The sequence below is a fragment of the Myotis daubentonii genome, chromosome 4, assembly GCF_963259705.1.
Source record: "Myotis daubentonii chromosome 4, mMyoDau2.1, whole genome shotgun sequence".
Taxonomy (NCBI): Eukaryota; Metazoa; Chordata; class Mammalia; order Chiroptera; family Vespertilionidae; genus Myotis; species Myotis daubentonii.
Genome location: NC_081843.1, coordinates 78,610,459 through 78,634,122, shown reverse-complemented (window position 1 = coordinate 78,634,122; position 23,664 = coordinate 78,610,459). Strand labels below are relative to the sequence as shown.

Below are 23,664 nucleotides of genomic sequence, written 5' to 3'. Positions count from 1 at the left end.
TCCAACCAGCAACAGGCTGATTGTGTTACATTATTAACTTTCTCTGAGTTTCTTATAAAAGGATACATTTAATAATATTATTTAATGGGGTATTTGGGAAATGGCCTCTTCAAGTTTTCATGTTAATTGTGCTGAGTGAAGAAATGGTGAGGCTAATTTAAAATGGCTCTATCAACAAACAGGAAGAGTCCTCAAGGAAAATTGAATATTATTTGCAGATAATCTGGTTAATGCACTATGGAATCACAATATGTTGCCTAGAAATTAAAATAGCATTCTGTTGATTTTTGAACATCAACCAACAGTCTACCATGGCCTCTGGTAAGCTATTGCCTCATTTCCCCCCAGGGGTCAAATTTATTTTATTCAGAAACACCTCAGTAGCATTTCCATTTATTTTTTGTGTGTATAATTTTAAATTCAGAGAAATCATTTCTTAAAATGCCTGACATTAAAGAAAACCTGGCACTGTATTACCACTACTATAGCCAAGTAACATGTATGGAAAGAAGCATGGTTTAACGTGTTGAGTGTGCCAAATTTTCCTTAAAATTAAATTTGTGCCATATGTTGGTACTGCAAACCCAGTACTCCTTAGGCTGATGAAAATGCAAAAGGAAAACGTTCTCAGACTGAGCCCTGTTCTCTCTCTTTGTAGACACTATTTTATCCGGATACTAACAATGATCTTCCTTTGGGAGTGAGAATGAGTACCTACTCTCTAATTCTTGGTGACAGGTCAAACATTCTGATTTAAGAGGTTCCATTTAAAGTATACTTATCTTTTAAATATAGAAGGACCTATATTTCCAGTGCTTTGTACATGGCTACTTTGATGGTTTAGAGGTGTGCTGTCCAATTTAGTACTCACTAGCCACATGTAGCTTTGAGCACATCAGATATGGCTGATCTGAATTGAGACATGCTGTGCATGTAAAAGGCACACTGGATTTTAAAAAGTAAAATACCTCATTAACAATTATTGTATTGATTACACATTTAAACAATCTTTTTATTTATTGAGTTTACATAAAATGGATTATTCAAATTAAGTTCACCAGTTTCTTTTTACTTTTTACTTTTGTAACATAACTACTGGAAAACATAAAATTACATTTATGGCATGCATTATATTATGTTTCTATTGAACAACGCTGGTGTAGAGATTGTTTTTGATGAAGGATTCCATCAATTTATTATACAACCAGGCCATGAGACTGGAGAGGACTGGGGGAGGTCATCTATCCCACCTCCTGTTTTCAGTAAGGCTGGACTCCAACAAAATAATCCAAGAGTAAATCTTATTTTAAAGATTTGTTGAAAAATAAATTGTCTAACTTCTGTGGCTTGATTGCATATAAATAGTATAAATAAAACACAAGCAATTATTCTTGAACTCATTAACCCTCATGGCCAATCCCAAACCAACTTATAAAGTCCGTCTCAGAATCTCTACATTCATCCTCACCAACTCTACGGTCCAAGCAACCATGATCTCACCTGTGCTGCTGAATTTGTCTCATCAGCGGTCTTCCTCATCACACTCTTGCTGCAATCTTTTCTCTTCAAAGCAGCGTAGTGAGCTTCTCCACAGCACATGTGACCATGTCATTCCCCTGCCTGAAGGCCTCCAATATTTTCTCAGTGGTGTCAGGGTGAAGTTCAAAATTTAAACATGGCCCACAAGCCCGGCACAGTCTGACTCTCATCCATTTCTCCAGCTGCATCTTGCCCATGTTCCCCAAGCTTTCTGCATTTTACTCATATGGCCTTCTTTCAGTTCCTCATCCAGAGTATGCTCCCCCTCCCTTAAGAACCTCCAGACATGCCATTCCCATCCCCTAGAACACTACTCCTCTCCCTCTGCCTTCTTTGCCTGGTTGACACCTATTTATTCAGATTCCTGAGCTCAAGTGTCCCTTCCTCAGCACCGCCTGACCAGGGCAGATATACCAATTTTGCCACTCAGTGTGTATCAGAGCGCTCACTTTACATTTATTTGTGTGATTATTTACTGAATGTCTGGCTCCCTTTGTACACTGTTTGCTCCATGAGGGCAGCAAGCCTGTTAGTTCACATTCACTATTGTCTCCCAGCACAGTGCCTGGCACATAATAGGCCCTCAATGAACAGAAAGGACAAGGGATGAAGTATCAAGAATCCTGGCTCTTCTTCCTTTACTACTCTTGAATGGAGAGGGAACACCCCTCATCACCATTCTTTCACAGCTCACTTACATACTCAACAGAGCACCTGAGTACTCCAGTATATCCATTAGCAATGGGTTCTGTTTCCATTGTCTATCTAGAATCCAACCATTTCTTACCACCTCATTGCCCCTACCTTGGTCCAAGCCACAACCTTCTTCCAGGAATTTTGGCTTTTCCTCTGAAATAGGTAGAAAATCACTTCCTAATAGCCTCCTAATTCTTCTTCTTACTTCCACCCTTGGCTCCTCTTAGCCTACTCAACAGAATAGTCAAATTGATTTCATTAAAATGTAAGTCGCAACTTGTCACTCCCCTGCCTAAAACCCTCCAACAATTTTCTATTTTTGAGTAAAACCAAAGTCCACCCACTAGCCTACAAGGCTTTCCGTGAGATAGTTACCTCTCTGACCTCATACCCGACCACAATCTCCCTTGCTTACTCTATTCCAACCCCTCTGGCCTTTCGTGGTTTCATACACACACCAGGCATTGGGCTCCTCAGGTCCTTTACACCCGCTGTTCTTTCTGCTTGCATAGCTCTTCCCCAAGATACCTACATGGCTCTCTTCTTTGCTTCCTTCAAGTTTTTGCTCAATATCACCTTTTCAGCGGGGCTACCCTAACCCTGCTTCCCCCCACCCAGCACTCCCTAATCGCTCTCGCCTTTCTACATTGTCTTTTGTTCCCTGATATATTCCCAGTGCCTAACACAGTGCCTGCCAGGAAGTGGTTGCTCGATAACTATAGAAATATTGAGGCTCAGCTTATGCACCTGAAAAATAGGTGTGCTTGAACCCAGCCATCAAGCGTGAACATGCAGAGTTGGCCTGTGTTCATAGGGGGACAGACTTGGCACCACCTTGGAGCCAGTTCAGGAGACTTGGAGGCTCCCTAAGCCCTGACCAACTGCTTAACCTCTCAGCTCATTTCTGCAACTGTCTGTGAGGCCCCAGGAAGCAGTTTGGTTCCAGAGAGCATCCAAATGCTCCTTCCAACATCCTCCCTCTACTCCCTCTTCCATCCCCACCACACACAATATACTACACAACCCTCTCCCTTTCCAAGGACACAACTCAGGCTATTTCTAAAACTGAGATTCGGATCCAAAACAGTAGCCGACACACAGTGCTTCTGAGTGGGCACAGGAAAAGACTGAAGACCTCTGAGCAATTTCCTGGCCCTATATTTTTCCATTCCAGTAAAAGAGGTCTTCTTTAGCTCAGGAATCTCTCTCGGAACCAAGCCAGTGCCTTAATGGTGCATGTCATTTTTTACTGCCTAGACTTGTTTCTTTGTTCTTTTATTTTCTATTTTAAGTGATCAACACCTGGGTCTCTTCTGTTGCGGCCAAAGGTAAACTGAGTGGGGGGGGGGGTGAAAGGATTAAGGAAAGACAGATATGAGAATGAAAGCTGCGTCTCGGTGGGACGATGCTCCCTGATGAGGAGACAGCGCCAGCGCCCACAAGCCGTGTCTTTATTTTATAGCAGATGCCACGAGGCAAAGTAGGGGTGTGATCACGTTGTTTACAGCATTCTCGTGAGTTTCAACCCTACTCAACTACATGCACCTGAACTCTAGCACAAGGCACGTGGGGTTACGTGTTTGGACCATAGGTGTAAGCTTACAACCACAGCCGTTGGCTATAATTGTGCTGGGTGGGCCCTGCCCTCCAGCTGGGACTTGCACGTGGCAATGAGAGGACCCTGTCCTTTCATTAGTCCGAGGCTTGAACCTGGTCAAAACACCGTAACCGCGCCCCACACTTTTCTGTCAAAAACATTTTGACAACCAACTCTACCAGGTGTTGACTGCTAGTTCAGGTACATATAATGCTAATGGAGAGTTCCCATCCTAAACAGGCATTTTATTTAATGATACATAATACTTAAATCGCACTGTCTACCTTCAAGGAGTTTTGCAGATTTTACACTCCATTAGGCAGAGCAGGACTTGAGTTCATGTCTGATGGCTGGGAAAAAAGCAAGGTTAAACGATTTGCCTAAGGCTATAGCTAGCTGTGCTTCTGACAAAGTACTTTGTGTATTTTAATGGATAGGAAAATATAACTGATTTTTTTAAAAGTACTTCTTTAACAACTGGTTTTTTCAGTAAATTAGTTCTGAGTTCTTCCTCCAAGCCTTTTTAAGTCATATTGTGATTTATTCCCTTGGCTGTACTGGCTCCCCACTGTCTCCGGATACCATTTCCCATTCCTCATCTCCCTTCTCCCCTCGCCTTTCTCCTCCCCCTCTTCCTTGCCTTTATCCTCTCCAAGTTTCTGGGATACTCTACCTGCTGAGGGGAACCCACCATACCCCCAACTTGACAGGAACCCTTATCCCTGCCCCTCTAGGACCCACTTTCAGGTGCTAAGCATATTGTTAATGGATGGGGTCAAGTTCCTAAGGATGGTGAAAACCAGAGAAGAAGTTGGTGTGCTTTCCTGGCCTATCAATTTTATGTGGTGGTGAGTAACAGAAAACATTCCAAATGCGAACAAATATAGATATGTTCTGCAGCAGAATGCAAGAAATCAGGACAGGTTAAAGTCTGAAATTCCACCTGTGGCAGACCACTCAGGATTTCTTTTCCAGATTTTTCTCTCCCAATAGGGGTACTTAGCAGTAGATTTAAAAAGTCTGAGAAGAACTGACACAACAGTCTTTCCTCTGGGCTCCAGGGAGATGAGATATTGGGATGGATTTTTCTAGGGCTTATGGAATCAGTCTCATTTTTTATTGTTCCTGTGAGCAAGAATTTTTTTTTCCTGGAGACTCTTAGCAGTGGAGGGAATCTGGGCCATCCCTTCCCCTGGTCCTTGAACATCCACCAGGCAGCAATCTGACCAAACTAAGAGCCCAGTGGTCTTTATCTCATTACTCCGAAAATAAAAGCAATAAGCAAGGAAACCTATTACACTTGAGATTATGATTAAAAAGAAAAATCTGGCCCTAACCGGTTTGGCTCGTTGGATAGAGCATCGGCCTGCGGACTGAAAGGTCCCAGGTTCAATTCCGGTCAAGGGCATGTACCTTGGTTGCGGGCACATCCCCAGTAGGAGGTGTGCAGGAGGCAGCTGATCGATGTTTCTCTCTCATCAATGTTTCTAACTCTCTATCCCTCTCCCTTCCTCTCTGTAAAAAAATCAATAAAATTTATAATAAAAAAAAGAAAAAAGAAAAATCTGGCATGTGTTCAAAGTTGAAACTTCTATTACGTAATGATTTCACACTGAATGTGTTGATCTTTAAAGAAAATGGGATGGGTAAAATAAAACAAAGGCTGAGCCACAATAAGTCTGATTTGGCTCTACCTGCCCACACCCAGGTACACGTGCATATGTATCTCCTTAAGCCCCAAGGACACTTTAGCCTAACATGGCATTTGGAGTGAAGGTGCAGCATCATGTATGTACATGCATGTTGGAGAGCAGAGAGCTCAGGAGACAAAGTCAGAAAACCTGGCGTTGAATCCCAGCTCCACCACCTACTAACTTTCTTAGGCATCCATTTTCTCAGCCATAATAACACCTTATTCATTAAATATTTCTAGCTGTTGTGGGAACATGGTTGGATTGCATTTTTCTGTTCCCTTTATATGTAGACATGACCAGGAGACTTTCTTTGGCCAATAAAATGTGAGCACAAGTGACATGTGTCATTTCCTTGTGGAATCTTTGAAAAGCAATCTATGATTCCACATAATTTTCATTCCCTCTGCCATAGCAACATTTCCCTCAAGCATTTCCAACAATAGCTGTTCTATCAGCCAAAAGTTAGGATGACCCAAGTCAAAGCTACCGCTGCGTCATGTAATGGACACGTGATGAGATGGGAAATACATCCTTGATTTCTTTCTTTCTTTTTTTGGAGTCTGTTTGTTATTAAAGCATGAAACAGTCTGTTCTGACAAATACACTATTTCATGGACCTGGAGAAAGACTAAATGGGATACCCAATAGGTGATATGCATGGCACACAACGCATGCTGAATAAATGTGAGTTCTTCCCTCCCTCACCAATGTCTCTGGGTTGTAATCCTTCCCAGCCCTTTCTTATCAGCCATGAGCTATGCTACTCTTCAGAGTTTTTTCAATGAAAGAAAAATGAAAATAAACTTTAATTCAAGAGTTCTTAAAGTAGTTCCTAATACCCTGGTGAAAAGCTGAGAGCCCCTGCGTGGAGCCCAGTTGGGAATTCCCAGGATAGGAAGAGAATCTGGGTCTTTGGAATTTACAAAAAAGGAGCTAACAGCCTTATGAAAGAAATGAGCCAGAAAGTAAAACTAATGGACTCTGAAAATTTCCAACCACAGAGAACACTCCACCCCCCAGCACTGTGCTGCTATCGTGGAGCTGGGATCAGGGCGCGGGGATCTCATGGGGACCCAGTTCTGACTCTCCTTTAGCAGATTATCTGTCCTGGAGGGAGGTGGGGTCTTTGTTCTACTTAGTACCAGCCTTTGTTTCAGTGAGAATGATGAAGATGGTCAGACCTCAGCTTTTAGCTGTTTCCTCACTGGCTCCTTAAGAGGCCTGTTCCTTCCTCCACCTGATGCAGGCTGTGGCTTTATGAGAGGAGAAGCCCACCGGGTCACTGCTGCTGCTTTGAGTAAATACTTAGAGTTAATCACTTAGCAACTTACTCAATTAGGCCACCAGCCTAATACCTTTTTCGGGTGTTTAAGTTTACTCAGGAGGGAAAATGTTCCTACCTAAAATTACTCTGGAAAGCCATGTCTTTGAGCTTTGCTCAAAGGGTAAATCCCAATTAATCCATTCAGAAGGCATTCATTACAGCTGTGGGTCTCCAAATTGTTGAAAATTTTGAGAAGAAGAGAAGGAAAAAGGAATGGAATACAGATGAGACAGAGCTGTACAACCTTTGAAGTTGCTTCAACTGTGACAAGTTGCTTTAATCTCTAAGCCCCAATTTCCTCACATGGAACATAGCGATAAAAAATAATAACCCATCTCACAGGGTTATTACAAGATTTATTTTATTATAAAATAAAAATTAGAAGCCTCTGGTATTAAAAAAAGGCATTCAATAAATAGTAAGAATACTAATATTGGGCTTCCTAACAACCCTGGTAAGAAGATATTTTCATGGTTGTAAAAAGGAAGGAGGAAGACCTAAGACAAGGTTAGGGATGGGCAGATAGAAAAATAACAAGGCAAACCAATAATTCTCAGTCCAAGTTCCTTACTTTTTACTCCAAGCCTCTTCATCTGGATCTTTTGAGGGAGAATCCCAGCAGCTTCTATAACCCTGTAAATGGGCCTCAGAGAGCCTGGCTCTACTGTGCACTGGCCGAACCATTGGGATGGGGAGAGGGGCCGTTCTGGGTCAAACATTTGGAGAGGGCCAAACTAGAGAGTTTATAGAGGTGAGGAGACATGAGCCCACATCTTACTGAGATGCTGACGGAACCTGGCATGTCATGAAGGAGGTGGGTTGGAGGCCTGGGGCCTTGATAGCGTATGCTTAAATACTTCGAAGAGCTGAGGCTTAAATGGACTGGATTTGTTTCCTGTGATCCTGGTAGGCAGAAAAAGGGCCAATGGATGGAGGTGACAAGGGAATCATTCATCTCCATAACCGTTAATTTACTGGAAACTTCTGGAAGACTTAAACTGGATCTTATCCCTTTCGTGTCTATAGCACCAGCACAGAGCCCCATCACATGGGACAGCCGAGAAGCAGTAGCTTCCAGGAGTTTTACTGGCGGGTCTTGGAAAAAGAGCCGATTCTGAGAAGCTGATATCTTTTTATTGACCCATCTGTCTGAGACCTTGTTAAAATAACCATGTCAGCCAGCAGTGAAACTCAGGGCAGGCCATCTTTTAAAATCTAGCAACATGCACTTATCTTCTATCTTCAACACCATATTTTGCAAACACTGAAGAAAAAAAAAGTTTCTTTCCGGCTCCAGTGTTATGTAATAAAGCTCAAGAACTGTCAGTGGGATGATCTGGAAGTGAAATTTTAAGCTATGTAAATATTGAGCCTGCTATGAAAGGTCATCCTAACTTCCTTTGACCCTCTTATAACTGTGGTCCTCAGCATTTTGGTTTGTGGCAAGAAAGCATTGCTTCTCTCCACCTAATGGTCTACTGGCCTCGTTTCCTCTTGAGGAATAAAGCCTGTACTTGGCACCAGTTCCAAGCCCAGACACTTTCTGCTGATCCCTTAAGTACACGTCCTGATGACTCTAACACATAAAGTCGGTACATGTGGAAAGTTTGCTGGACCAAAAGAAACAGCATCTTTCTAGCTTGAACTCACTGAAGCCAATATTCCCAAGTGTAGTATTTGCCTAAACGCAGGTGCCCCAACTGCCTGCCTGTGACTAAGGGAATGTAGATGAGGAATTACATATCTAGAATTGCCCTTCATCCCTAGTTTACATTTATTCACTAACCAACTCCAAGAATGTCTAACAAGTCCCGATTATGCGTCGAAAACAGTGGAAAGTGGTGCCTAACGCAACAACACCAGCAACATGTTGCTGCGTGTGTAACACACTGCAACAAGAGTGTGTTAAAAACGTCGACTCATGTGACTGTCACAGAATCCTATGAGGTAGGGAGTAGTCTTTTTCCTCATTTTGCCATTGAGGAAACTGGACACATGTAGGTTAAGCAAATTGCCCAAAGTCACACAGATAATACAGGAAGGAGTCAGTTTTTTTTATAGATAGTTGTTAGAGGGAAGAAATTAAACAATAATGATGTATACTTCCAGAAGCTTTCTAGACTTCTACCAAACATACCAACTTACTCTAGGGAGCAGTTTAAGAACGGAGAAGCTCGCTGCCACCAGAAGACCACGGTTATGCAAAGTACCTCCCTGCAATGTATTAGTGAAGCCCAGCTTTGGCCTACTGCAGTGGTTCCCGGGCCTCTCAGCGTGAGGACTTCCTTTGTAAATTTTAAAAATAAAGTTATTTTGCAAACCCCCAGTAAGTTAGAAAAAGTACAAAATAACTGAAAGCTATCTTGAATTCAGTATCATCTTTAAATTAATTTATATTTTATTAATTACTACACTATAACCCGATTGGAAAAACAGAGGTTCACACACTTTCAAAATACTGTTTTAGTCAGTTTGCAAACATTAGACACTTGACATCTAAACACCTACTCCTCGACTCCTTGCAATAACTCCACAGACACCCCCCCCGCCCCGCCCACTCCCCAGAGATCCAAATCCTTTATCTTCTCTGAGCCTCAGTTTCCTCATTTCTAAAGTGAGGACAGCAAGAGGCTTTTCAGAGGATCTCAGAATTAGCGTGGGACCAGAAAGAATTTAGACAGCTCTTATTCTGGAGAGTAGAAAAATGGTTAATAACCCAGCCCTGACAAATATTGCTCCAGTGTAGTTAGGGAGAGCAGACACACATGAACGAATTATGTGTGCAAGGCCACCCGCTAAACTAAACCATGCCTTTGGGATCTAGTTCTAGAACGTGATCTGATCATCTGTAAAGCAGGAGTGCATGCAAAAGGGTACCTTACATATGAGGAATTCAATTCACTTACAAGCTATCACTAAGAGAAAATATATATATGCACACTTTAATAGCTGCTAGCTCAATTTTGAAAATGTATTTTAATAAATACTGCCTTTATAATTATTCCAAGTGTGTTTATACATTTTTGGGGGGGACACTATATATATAAACATTATATATAACACTATATACATAACACTATATGTAGAGATATATAGAGATCTAGATAGATATAGATATAGATATAGATATAGATATAGATATAGATATAGATATAGATATAGATATAGATATTCTGGGGGAGGGGAGCTGCTGCCTATGGCTGAGAAGCTTGAAGTGACAGGAACCACAGGTTGCTGGTGTAGATAGTCCCATGCTTTGCTGCACTGAGGCTAGAGTTGAGAAAACAGGCATGTGCACCTCATGGTGATAGAAATTTCTGGTTCAGTTTGAAGCTGCAACTCATATTTATTAAATGGCTACCATGGAGAGGGAGTTATACAATGGCACTAATATTAATATTTAATGCTGTTTTGATTCAAATGTAATTTAAGGCACATTTATTATGCAAATAAAAACTTGCTGCTTAACTGGTTCAACCCCCTGCATAATGCCACAAGCTTGCAATTTTACAGCCTGCATTCGTCACATTTTCAGGATATAATTGCCTCCAAGGGATGAAATCTTGGAAGAAGTTTCCCTCAATGACATTGGCTTGGGGGGCAGCAGAAATTACTGCAGTCTGTCCTTTTGGTTGTGGATTGAAAAGAAAAAAAATCCATTTCATCACTCCCAGTTCATGGTGTTAATGAGTACACAGCTTGATAACTTCAATGCCGTCAGGAAAGCTCCAGGGTCCATAAGCAGAGGAGTTCGGATTAATAATTAAAAGGGGTAATATTTATTGAATATTGCCAGGCTCTGTGCTAAGCAATGACATGAATTCTCACTCTTAATCCTTACAACAAACCCTAAGAGGGTGGTGCGATTTTATACCTGCCATGCAGATGGAGAAATTACAACTACCTGTGGTCACACCATGGCAAATAAGGGCGTGGGGATTTGATGTCAAGCAGTTGCCCCTAAGATGTGGGTTGTAACCTCTCCTCCAGGCTGTCTTGCACATACCTGACTTTCTGGGCTGCCTTCCCACCCTGGTTGACACCCATATTTTACATGTTGTTAAGAGGACGGGGACCCAATAAAGTGAGAGGTATCTGAGTGAGAAAAGACAAAGCCTTTGGTTGTGGCTTTATATGTGGCAGCGATGGCATGCTGGTGAGGAAAGGACCAGAGGAATGCAGACAGGTGTGAGATGATCGCCCTTAACTAAACTCTCAGAGTATAAAACTCAAAGTCACAAGTTTCCTTAGGGACCAACTGTCTAACTCCTTCATTTTACAGAGAGCAAATTGAGTCTCAGGCAGTTGCCCATGATCACAGAGCAGATGTGGAACTCAAAACTAACTCTCTCTCTCTCTCTCTCTCTCTCTCTCTCTCTCTCTAATTATTTTTGATCAAGTGCAAAAAGATATACAGTGAAAATTTTCCCCTTACACACTTTTCCCCATCTCAGCCATCTCATGCCCTACCCAAAGACAAATATTTTATGCATGTCAAAAATAGGCTTCATTTTTACACAAAAATTATAGTGTTCTATACACTGGCAGAATCTTGCTTTTTTTTAACTTAACTATGCAGGTTAGAGATTGCTCCATTATCAGAACATATAGAGCTGCCTCATTCTTTTTATTTTAAACTTTTTTAACAGCTCTATTGAGGTCAATTTATATAACATAAAATTCACACATCGTTAAGTGTCAGTGTGATGAGTTTTTGAAAATTTATACACTTGTGAAGTCATTAACAAAATACAATTTTGAAATAATTTTAACACCTCCAAAGAGTTCCATTTTGCTCATTTTCAGTCAATCCCAGTTCCACCTGAACCTCAGGGAACCACTAATCTTTCTCCATAATCTTGTGCTTTTCAAAATTACATATGGTTGAAATAATTCAATATGTATTGTATATCTGGCTCCTTAAGTAGTACTGTGTCTGCTTAGCATGATGTTTTTGAGATTTATCCACAACTTGCATATAACAGGAGTTTATTTTCATTACTGAGGAGTATTCTGTTGTATAGACATACCACCCTTTGTTTATCCACCCACCAACTGTATGCTAACAAATGTTACATCTTTTGTTTCATTGAGTAGGTAAAGAATGGCATCTCATCATTTTAATTTGCATTTTCTTATGAAGTAGGATGAGTGTCTTTATTGTTTACACATTTAAGAGTCAAGTATATTTCATTTTATGTGAAATGTGTGCTTCATGTCACTCTCCCATATTCTGTTCATAGTAAGTTCTTAATGATACATATTACAAATGCTTCCCCTAGTTTTTTGTCTGTCTTTTGACCTTATTTATTGAGTTTAGGCCCCATAGGAGATTTTATTTTAATGTAATAAAATGTATAATAAATGCTAAGCCTGGGTTAAACTAGAAAGAATTCCCCTACCCCAAGATTAAAAAAAAATTCATCTTCCATTTCTTTCTAGTATTTTTGTTTCTAACATTTTAAATTTTTGACCTGGAATTTATTTTAATTTAAGAAATTGGGATATAAGTTTATTTTCCCCCAAATAGCTACATAGGGGTCCCAACATCAATAAATATATAAGAACTTTCCCCTTTGAAGTGCAATGATATTTTTTTATCATATATTAAATTTTCCATATACATTTGGGTTCACTGATAGCCATATTTTTATGTGTCAACCAGCACATTCAAACCCCTATTCCCTGGATCAAAGTTTAGCCTTCTTTTTTGCAGCCGGGAGGTAAGAACTCTCCGCCCCTGGGGAACTTCATAGAGCCAGAGGTGGGTGACTGTGCCAGGGTGTGACTCGGGTTCAGGAGAGCTGTGGATAATGTTGGAGGAGACCCCAACTTACTGGCTGCACTCTTTGATGGCCCCTGACGGTCAAGACGATGCTCAGAATAGTCCCTCCTTGCCCATATCTCTTAAAATATCTGGTAGGGGCAGGATTCTCGCTATACCTAGGAATTCCCATATTCCTCACTCTGAGAGTCCAAGTTCTGGCAGCTCAGAAACCCTGTCTTTACGGATTAAGTATAGTGCTCCTTAGCACCTTAAAAGTGTCCAGTATACACAGGTTTTAGGATAATGCTGGAAGACCTCTCTTTGTCCATTTTTTTAAAATATATTTTATTGATTTATTACAGAGAGGAAGGGAGAGAGATAGAGAGTTAGAAACATCGATGAGAGAGAAACATCGATCAGCCACCTCCTGCACATCTCCTACTGGGGATATGCCCGCAACCCAGGCACATGCCCCTGACCGGAATCGAACCCGGGACCCTCCAGTCCACAGGCCGACGCTCTATCCACTGAGCCAAACCGGTTTCGGCTGTCCATTTTTTTAAACTTGAAAAGTCTGTAGGGGTGGGGTGAGGAGAGGAAGTTCCACTAGGCTGTGGGAAAGAAAACTGTGTGAACTAGAGAAACAGCAAGAAACAAAGTGGCGTCGTGTCGTGGTGGGTGTTCCACCAAACAGCACTGGAGGCCTGCAGCTTTTCCTCTCCTTTCACTTCCCGTGGACAAAGACCAGAGGGGCTCTGCGAAGGGGGAGATGCCACCATCTCCATCCAGGCAGAGGCCCCGTTGTGTCCAGGCTGAAGCAAACCAGAGGCGATTCCGGTCCTCTCCCTCACTGTCTTCCGGCCCTGCTTCCTCTCCCCACCCCTCCAACAATAGCCCCCTCTTGATTTCTGTTCCAAGAGAGAACGGTGAGTCCCCAGTGCAGAGGAAACTCGAAGGATTCTTTCCGCAGGGTTTGCTAACTGGGGAGAGTGAGGTGTGTGCTCTGGCATCTGCCCCTTGGTGTTGATGCTGGGGAGCCGGCCCCCCTTCTCCCCGAGGACACAAGGCAGTAGCAGGGCTTCTTGTCCCCATTCTCCAGCAAAGGAGAAAGCTGGCAGAGTCTCTCTCTTTCCTGGAATGACTCTGAGCTACTCTCCCTTGCACCGTTGCTTCTAAATATTTTTTCAAACTGCTGAAAAAGCTGAACATCTTTTTTGGGGTGATGTCCCTAAAATACTTGCCACTGCCCCTGCTGAGACTTTCTTACCCTGGGCCAATATTTTTGTGGACTGGACAGAGACTTGGGCCCCTCCCCAGATTCATTAGACCTGGGGAAAGGCCTAGGAATCCGCCGCAGGTGATTCTGAAGTTTGGTGCTCAGAACCCACTTGAAAAGCAGTATCCCAGACCTTTCCTCTCTGAGATTATCAGGGTTCCTCGGGATGGGGTTAACTTGCTGAGTGAGATCACAGAAATCATGCCTAATGCTGCCCAGAGCTGAAGAGACCCAAGACTTGTCCAGTAACACCGCTATCCGGGAGGGAGCGATGTTGTCTCAGACAAGGTCAAAGTTAACCTGGTAACTCTTTGGAACAGGGACCTACACTCCAAAATCAATCTGTGTACACATCAGGGCACAGCCCTAAAGTAGTTCTGCTCAGACCTGAATCACATGGAGCTCGCCCTAACATGCTGATTCTGATGCGGGGGGTCTGGGACGAAGCCTGAGAGTCTAACGAACTCCCAGGTGACGTCATGCTGTTGGTCCTTGGACTACTTTTGAGGAGCACTGCCTTAAGGGATACTTAATTTAAAAATATGTATTAATTACAGATGACACCTCCTCCTTAACGAGCAACCGGCAAGCAAGCAAATCAACCTGGTGACCTCGAACACATCACTCACTTGTAGTTTCTGTTAAGCAAGGTGGTTGCCTTTCTTCATCTCTACAGTGGGGGTAAGAAAGCACCTACTTCTTAGAATGGGAGGATTAAGTGGAAGGATGTCTGTAGAGCTCTCGGCAGGCCCCAAACGTGATAGGGACTCCTCCATAAATGCTGCCATTGAGGGTGGTGGTGCTCGTCTGGTTATCTCATTCTCCCACTTACGACCCGTCGCCATCAGAGAATAAGGTTTAAGTGAGGCCTTAACGTAGCAAAGGAAAATAGGAGAATGGGTCAGAATTGCCTGTGTGCGCCCTGGTACCTGGCACTAAAGAGACAGGCTTTATCGATGTAAACAGAGAGACAGCTTCTTTTGTTTGTACCACAAATAACAGAAACCTTAGACCCACCCCCAAAGTTATTATTGTATTTATATTTATCACTTTAAATTTGCCAAATAAGTGCAGAACTGCCTCCACCCGGGACCTGGTCATTTGGCTGTCTCCATGGCCTAATTACATAAAGGAAAGGGCATTGTGCTCCACAAGGATGTCACACTTCCCTCCCTGAACTCACCCCCTCGTGTTTGTATAAACTCAGCCCAAGTGGCATCCCTTTAACTTGGGTTTACAGCCCTGCCGAAAAAAACAGGGAGCGCTGAGCGTTTCCTACAAGGCTGAATCCTGGCTCACGGCTCTTTTAGCCACGGAAAAAAAAAATGACCATTCTGTCTCCCGTGCCAGAAATAATCTGCTAGCCCATCATCTGCCCAGAAAACACATGAAAAATAAAATGCAACCAACAGTGTTTCATGTGTATCTGATAAATGTTTATCTCCACGAGCAAGTGGGTGGCAACCTCCCCAAGCTGGCACGGTATCTGCATGGAGCAGCCCATGCACAGAATGGTGGAACCAGCCACAGTTCCAGTCATTGTAGAGGAGGGGTCAATATGGCAAGCTGGCGTGGCATTGTCCAGAACCCCAAAAAAGTCTGACTAACTTTTTCACTTATTGACTGCTGCATTTATCAGTATATAAAGGCAGTATATTGTACTCTACAGCCCACTTACTTATTAAGTCATCTATTCAGCAAATATTTGTTGTGCATCTACTATATCTATATGCCATGTATTGTTCGAGGCTCTGGGCATACAGGAGAACACATGAAGTCCCTGTCCTCATGATACTTGCTTTCTCGTGAGCTTACAGATCACACATAACTTTGGATGAAGATGTGTTCTTACTCTTTTCTCTAGAGGTCGTTCTTTCGTCTAGATGTCGCTGGCATTTGGCTAGCTGTTTCTGAAAGTGTACATCAAAATATGTGTTGCCTCTGTTCCTGTCAGATGGAGACCTGTGTCTGTTGGCGGTTTACTTTATTGGCCATATAAACATAGGAGGAAAAATATCAAGTGATTTAGGCAGAAATAAAATCAGGAAAATCAAAACAACTTTTTTTTTTCTATAAGTTACAGATTTTTCTTATAATTAAAACAGACTCAACATGACTTCTGAGTGTTGTTTTTGTAAACACTATAATCAATTTGCTCTTCCAAAGTAGAGACAAAGTAAAACCAAAAGAAACTTATGAGATTGACTCTACCAATATTTTTTAAATAGTGAATAGGAAAATGTAGTATCTGTGTTATCCTTGATCACCGAAAGAAGGCATGCTCACTATAAGATGTAAATAATACAGAAATGCATAAATCAAAAAAAGCCATGCATACAGAACCACAATATTTATAGATCTCAGTACTTGCTTTTTTACGATTTATATATGTCTAGCTAAAGAGCATTGATCAGTCTCATCAGATTGCTTGACTGACTAGCATATTCCTTACTTTATACGATTTCTAGAATAACTATTGATATATTTAAAACTAATTTCTAGAGAGAACATCCAAAACAGAATAGTAATTCCACTTAAAAGCATGGGTCTTAAAACATATGCTTTTATTTATTGTCAGTGCAACCCTGAAGAAGACAACAAGACACTGACCATCCGTTTGAGAGAATCGCAGGATGTCAGCGTCAGAATCTCATAAATCTTCTAGTGCAGGGGGCAGGAGAGAAGGGTGTAAACAAGCCCGAAGGTGAGCTCTGGTACATTCACACACACACACACACACACACACACACACACACACACACACACCACCTTAGGAATCACTGGTTTGGTCCAATCCCATCGTTTCATAGGTGAGAAAACTGAGGTCCAAGCAAGTTAAGAAACCTGTCAAGTCTCCCACACAGGAGGTGGCAGAACAGAACTGAAACATCTGACTCCGTCTGGCCTTTGTCTCCTGCACTGAGCTGCGGTGGAAGACACCTTCTGCTAGAACAGTGGTTCTCAACCTTCCTAATGCTGCGACCCTTTAATACAGTTCCTCATGTTGTGGTGACCCCCAACCATAAAATTATTTTCGTTGCTACTTCATAACTGTAATTTTGCTACTGTTATATATCGTAATGTAAATATTTGATATGCTATATGTGTTTTCTGATGGTCTTAGGTGACCCTGTGAAAGGGTCGTTCGACCCCCAAAGGGGTCGCGACCCACAGGTTGAGAACTGCTGTGCTAGAACAACCCAGCTTCCATTTGCTCTCTGAAGGTTAAGTTGTCCACACAAATCTCTATTGTATCAGAGCCTCTAATTCGAACTAAAGAACCTCATGGGTTTGGGTTATTGGTGGTCGATTTGGGTGGGTATTGCAGTTGTATGCTTTGCTTTTGGAAAGTGGAGAGGGAAGTTGAATTAAGATCTAAGTTAAAGAACCATTATTACTTGACCAACTAACCAGCATGTTTGTTTTAAAGTTTAGAGTGAGAGAAAAATAGCAGCTGGATAACCCCCAAACACACACACACAATGGTGACACCTGTGTTCTGTTTATGGGTGTGAAGGTAAGTGGCTCAATACTAAAATGTTTGAGGCAGGATCTCTGAGGGCGCTGAACCCTTGGTGGGTGGGGCAGCATGTTACTTCAAGTCCTTTTCTCTCTGGTTGTCATGGAACTGCCACGATGGTCTCCAACAAAAGTGTTTGCAACCCTCCCCAGCCAGGTCACCAATGACACAGAGCTCGAGAGCTTGGGAAGTGGGTGAAAGGGAGAATGAAAGGTCTACAGCATGACTGCAGTCTCTTCCAACATTCATCTGAATTCAAAACTTTTATTCCAAGACAAACTTTCCCCTGAACAGAGCTCTGCTGAACACAGATGGCATTTTAATGAGGCTAAATCTGGCATTTCCGCCATTATCAAAGGAAACATCAAAACATTTGCCTCTACCTTCCTTTATTTTACAAGAATTTGGGGTTCAGGATAATAATCTTCACTCAATGTGTGCCCAACTTGAAACCTATGAGGAATAATTTTTGTTCTGATAGACCCTTGGCATAGTATTGATCAAGAAGTATGACACAAATTACAATAGGTGTATTCTATTCCTACATTAAAAAAATACAGTGCCCTTAAGTAATAAAACGACTCTTAAAAAGTTACAACTGACATTGACTCCCACTACTTGCCAACATTGTTAAATGCTTTGCATAAATAATCTTACTTAATCTTCACGACAAGTCTATTATGTTGATGCAATTTTACATTTGGGAAAACTGAGGCTTAAAGGGGTTAGTAATTACCTGGAATAAGGCCCACAGTCAGTAAGTCACAAAACTGGAATTCACACCCCTATTTGTATAACAACAAAGCCCATGCTTTAGTTGCTCTGAGCCACATCCCAGCACACAGACCTACAGGACACAGCCTAACATCACATTTATGCGACATATTTGTAATTTAATTAGAGTATGTGTACAGTTTTGGCGCCAATTAATTAATAACATGTTCTGTGTGTCAAATTCTGGACCATTCCAGGCTGGAGTTCCCCTGATGATATCACAAAAGAGCCTCTGATGACCCCAGAGAAGAATCACACACTGGAAGTTTCCACAAATGCCAGCTCACTCCTTGGAATGGAGTGAACACAGATTGGCACTAACCAGACTAACCTAGTCAATGGCTTTTTCTCTGTCAGTAGCTGAATTTGTTTGCCCCATCAAATATTCTCATGGCAAATGACTTAACAAAACGGAAATATTGAATATATTTTTTTCTTTAAGAGAAAAGAAGATCTCCCAAGCTCCATAACCTCAGGCCGCAGTGGAGACCCGTGCTAGAAGGGGGGCTGTTGTGGATGCCAGTGGCATATCACCTTTTGCCTTCCTCGTCTTTAGTCAATGCAACTCTGCTGTCACTTTTTAAAAATAGTGTGTTGCATTTTATGTGTCTATCCAGTAACCCAAGCTGGAGAACATTCTGTGATGTTGTTTTAATTGGGCACAAAATTAAATACATTATCAAGGAAAAGCGAAACTGAAAGAAGCAAGTCAAGATCGCAGCCCTGAGTTTTCCACTGGGGTCACAATTGCTGATAAAAGATGCAAAGTGCCCAATCCAATCGGTTCCTGCTACCTTCTGACCAGATCTATGAAATGGGAGCCTAGGGTAGGTGGTAGGGGAGCTGGAAACCACTTCCAACTGTGATTAGAATGATTGTGCATCTTCAAGCAGGCACTCACTCATCACGTCTCTTTGACGTTGCTCATTTTATAGTGCTCCTAAGGAAAGTCTCTTGAAGAAAGGAGAAGAAGAAAAAAGTCTGCTAGTGGAACAAGACCTACATAACAATCCAGTTCTATCATATTTTCTCACTCTTATTAAGAGGATGGCTCTTGAATAAAGATTTTGAGTAAAGTTTTTAAAAATATATATACTTTATTGATTTTTTTACAGAGAGGAAGGGAGAGGGATAGTTAGAAACATTGATGAGAGAGAAACATCGATCAGCTGCCTCCTGCACACTCCCCACTGGGGATGTGCCCGCAACCAAGGTGCATGCCCTTGACCAGAATCGAACCCGGGACCCTTGAGTCCGCAGGCCGATGTTCTATCCACTGAGCCAACACGGTTAGGGCTTGAGTAAAGTTTAGAATAAAGATTAATTACTTGATTGTGGTTAATGTATATTCTGGCCAAATTAATTTATAAATGAGAGACTGGCTATTTTTATTACACTCTTCACATCCCAGGTGACTTCAACCAGTAAATTTCATGGAAATGAGTATATATATAAACTCTGCATGGTTTTTGTCTTTCAACCATTCAACAACTCTGAATTAAATGATTAATATTAGTAAATTTACACAGTCTTTCCGAGGGACCTTGCTGGCCTATTTTTGACAATGTGATCTTGCTTCCCTCCTGGCTTTTACCATGATGAGTTCTTGGTAACATTATCCTCTCTGACAAACTTAATTAAAACAATCTAGACTTTAAAAAACAAGGTATATGTCTTTAAGCTTGACTGGCTTGCTATGTCGCCCTATTTGGAGTTTGGAAAACCAGGCTCTGGGCGAACATGTCTCAGTTACATCTATAGCTTACTTCACTGCTACTGACACAAGCGATCAATCTCAGTCCTCCCATCCCAGTTACCTGGTGTTTTCCAAAACTCCAGCCATATGCCCCCACATCTTCGTCTCCTTTTGTGTGGCAGATGACATCTTCCACTGACAGTGGATAATCAATTTACACCCATCCCGCATGTGGAGCCCGAATACAGAAGCATCCCCCACACACTGTGCAATTCAAGTGGCATCCCCTTCTTTTCTCCCCCCTACCTCGGTGATGCAGAATAACAGTCATAAATTAGCATTTCTCTTCTGGAGGGTGCTGAGTGGAAAGAAAAGAACAAGAGGAGGGCACCTCAACCTAGACAACGGGTCACAGAAGCCCCAGAGCAAACCACAATTCTTAGCAGACAGCGTGGTGAGGTTCCCAACGCAGAGCACCGAGGAGGAGCTGAATTCTCCAATGAGCCACCTCGCACGTTCCAGTGGCTCCTGGTTAATCCAGCCACGTTACCTATGCCCAAATTCAGATTTAGCACACTGTCCTGCTGAGCCCCAATGCACTTCTCTTTCCAGTTCTGCCAGCCTCCTTTCTGCAATGCATCAGTTTTCTCTTTTTTTAAAAAAAAATATATACATATATAAGTTTAAATCCTGGGCCATCCATCAGTCGTCCCCTTGATTACAGATCACACCCAGTAAGGTATTTTCTGGGGAGACGCCCACGGCAGTGCCATCCCAGGGACGCTGAAATGGAAGCAGAAACGGTTGCATGGGTAACTTACCAGCTCCTGAGTCTGAGTGGCTGCAGCAGCCCCCGGGCTTTACCTGGTCCCCTGCTCTCTCTGTGCCTCTCCCTCTCTCTCCCTCTTTTTCTCGTGTGCAGAGTGCAGGGAACTTAAAGAACTCGCAGGGACAGTGTTTCGAATGACTTAAGAAAGAGAACAGGAACAATACTTCGTTCTCTTTTTCTCAGATGAGTACCTTCGGGAAGAAGGAAGGAAGGGAGGGGAGAGGGAGGAAGTCAACAACCCTTTGCTTTCCTGAAAAAAAATAAGGAAACAGAAGATAGACATCTCATTTTCTCTTAAACAAAATGTTGGAAGGGGCAAAAAAAGAAGAAAAAAAAAAACCTTTGAAAAAAGGAATTCCTCAAAAAATGCTCTGGGCCCTGGGAGGTTGAAAGAGATGAAAAGCCTCACAGGCCTGGCCTGTCCAAACAAAGGGGGTTCCAGAAGGAGGCTCTCCTGGGCTTGCCGGTCTGGTATCTGGTTTGCAGAACTGACACAGCCAAAGAGGAACAAATCATCCCCCGGCGACTTGGAGCAAAGGAAGGCTGTGTCTTCTGTGCTACCTGAGGCAGACCTGCAGCCTGGCAGAGCCGGGCGGCCCGTCAGCTGGCCGGCCGGCCCTTCCCAGGCCTTTGCAAACACCAGCGCTGCTGCAAACCGCAGCTGACTCGGACCCGCAGCGTTCCCCCCATCCCGGGACCGAAGAGCACAGCCTGCACCTCACTGAGCTTCATGCCCTGGACCAAGCCAGGCTTCCATCTCTGCTGATAGTTAAAAAAAAAAAAAAGGCATTTAAAAAGCAACTTACCACACGGGTGCTGGACATAGTTTTCTCAGAAGTATTGTTTATGTTGTCCTAGCCTTGACATTCTTAATGCTTCTTGGATTCACAACATACCCTGAAGCAGCATAGGCCTTAGCCCCGCCAGCCTCAGGGATGGGGAGGCTGGGCAGGAGGAGAGAGAAAATGGAGGGAACATCCTTTACCAAGTTAGGGGCACTTGGGAGTTCAGGGGGCAGGCATGAGCTCCCACCAGGGTTAGGCGCGTAGGAATGAGCTTGGCTTAAAATTCTCTGACTTGTGCTGTGTGTCTTGTGCCCTTCATTCATTTGCTCAAGACCATTTTCACCGCCAACAGGAACCAGCAGTTATGTGCACCTCTGTGGCAGCAAAAGAAAAACCAGCTTTAAGGTAGTTCCCTATTTCACTCAGTTGTGAAAAAAGGGGGTGGAGAGTTACACCTGATCACAAAATGCAATTAAAGTAATAGCAGGGAGAGAGGGACTCTGATTCAGTCTCTCTGTGGGATTTTATTGGGTCCCATGGTCTTATAAGATTATTCTTTTATCACAACAGTTTACTCCCCCCATTAATTATATCTATCTATCTATCTATCTATCTATCTATCTATCTATCTATCTCTCTATGCGTTGATTTAGTCTATGTATCAGAGAGAACAGAAAGATATTGTGATTCAGTAGGTTAGTAAGAGCCAGGACAGAGTCTTATTCTTTGCATTCCCCATGGCACCTATACTGGCACAACACATGGGTTTCTGGCCTGGGTGACCCAACCCCATCTGCTGATGAGAAAGCTGACGCCCTGAGAAGAGTCTGTAGGGTTTGCCCAAGGTCACACAACAGGGACAAAAACCAAAATGCTCCTCTGTCTCCGGGTGCAGCTCAGCGCTCTTTGCCCTCTGCTGGCCTTTCTCTATATCCTGCCTCTGTAGACATGGAAGGAAAATGAAAATGAAAACCCAAGAAAGCAAGAGAAGAGCATGAGAGAATGGAGTGAACTGGGGAAGGGACAGCAAGGAAGCCTTTTTAAAGGAGTAGCAATACTGGGACAACCCATGGAGTAATTGTGAGGTTAGAGAAGCAAATTCAGGTAAAGGCTGAGATGTAGCATAAAACGTGGAAGTAGGTGGAGTAAGGGAGAGGGAGGGAGAAGCAGGGAGAGGCTGCTCTGGGTGCTGTGGCAGCACCAGCAGCGACAACGAGGGGATGTGAGGAACAAAGATGATCGGGCTACAAAATCCTTGCAGGACAGAAAAGTCCCTGGTCACCTGAAGAATCGGTGACAGCAGCATGCAGCCCCTTCCATGCTCTTATTCTTCCTGCAGCCTCAGGGCTGGCCAGGCTGAGCCCCAGGAGCCAGACAGAGTCCAGAGGATTCCCTTTTACATCTGTAGAACGTGGGGGCTGTCACGCTGAGGCGCGTTGTTTTCTCCCAGCCAGCTGACCGCCCAAAGGAGGCCTGCACGGGGCCTGTGCCATCTGAGCTGCGCAGCTTCGATGTCACGGAGCGGCATCCGGTTGGGGCCTGGGGACATCACCTCTGCACACACTGGAAGGCGACGTCTCATGTTTTCAAAACACCGCTGGGAAGCAGCTCGGGTCTCAGACATTCAGCCAGTTTTTCCAAAGGGAGCCTCGGCCCTGCCTGTGCCAAGCTGTTCCCTTCATACAGCCTGTCAACCGGTTTCTCCCTCCTTCCTGTTCTGCCATCACATGAACAGTCAGCCCCTCATACTTGTCAGCTCACCCACTGGGCGTCCAGAAGCTAAAACTCCTCCCTGGGTTTCACAGGAGAGGTTTCCATCAGGCTACTCCAGCTGGGCGCTTCCTTCGCAGCTACCTCATGGGCATGGATGCGGACAACGGAGGACACCATGGGTAGAAACAGAATATGGCTGCCCCTCTGACCCAGAAGGGAAGCCACACATTGCGTTGGGTATTAGAGATCATTTGAGTGGAGAAAGGGAGCTGCAAGACCCTGGGTCTGGATCGGGGACAGGAGAAACACCCAGGTGTAAAATTCGGTGCGACCAAAACAATGGCTGGACTCAGAACCACAGAAACACGAGCTTTACTCAACATGGCTCCCAGCTTCCGAAACATCCTAATTGGTACTGGTCCAGCTTCTGACTAACCAGAACTCTACCTGTCCA

At 43.2% G+C, this 23,664-nt stretch overlaps 1 protein-coding gene across 4 annotated transcripts in view; it reads right to left on the bottom strand.

The window, feature by feature from the left end:
- ZNF366 (zinc finger protein 366) overlaps positions 1–20,920 on the bottom strand; it is a 60,860-nt gene extending 39,940 nt beyond the window's left edge. Inside the window, exons 1-2 of one of the 4 annotated variants that reach the window (XM_059694361.1) lie at positions 20,705–20,920; positions 14,591–14,762 (exon numbers count right to left, since the gene is read on the bottom strand). In XM_059694361.1, coding sequence (XP_059550344.1) covers positions 14,591–14,738 — 148 coding nt within the window. In that variant the 5' untranslated portion in view covers positions 14,739–14,762; positions 20,705–20,920. Of the gene's footprint in view, positions 1–1,500; positions 1,818–14,590; positions 14,763–20,704 lie in introns of those variants that run through there. The other 3 variants (XM_059694358.1, XM_059694359.1, XM_059694360.1) reach the window with 3 other exon arrangements.
- Positions 20,921–23,664: the final 2,744 nt, after the last annotated feature.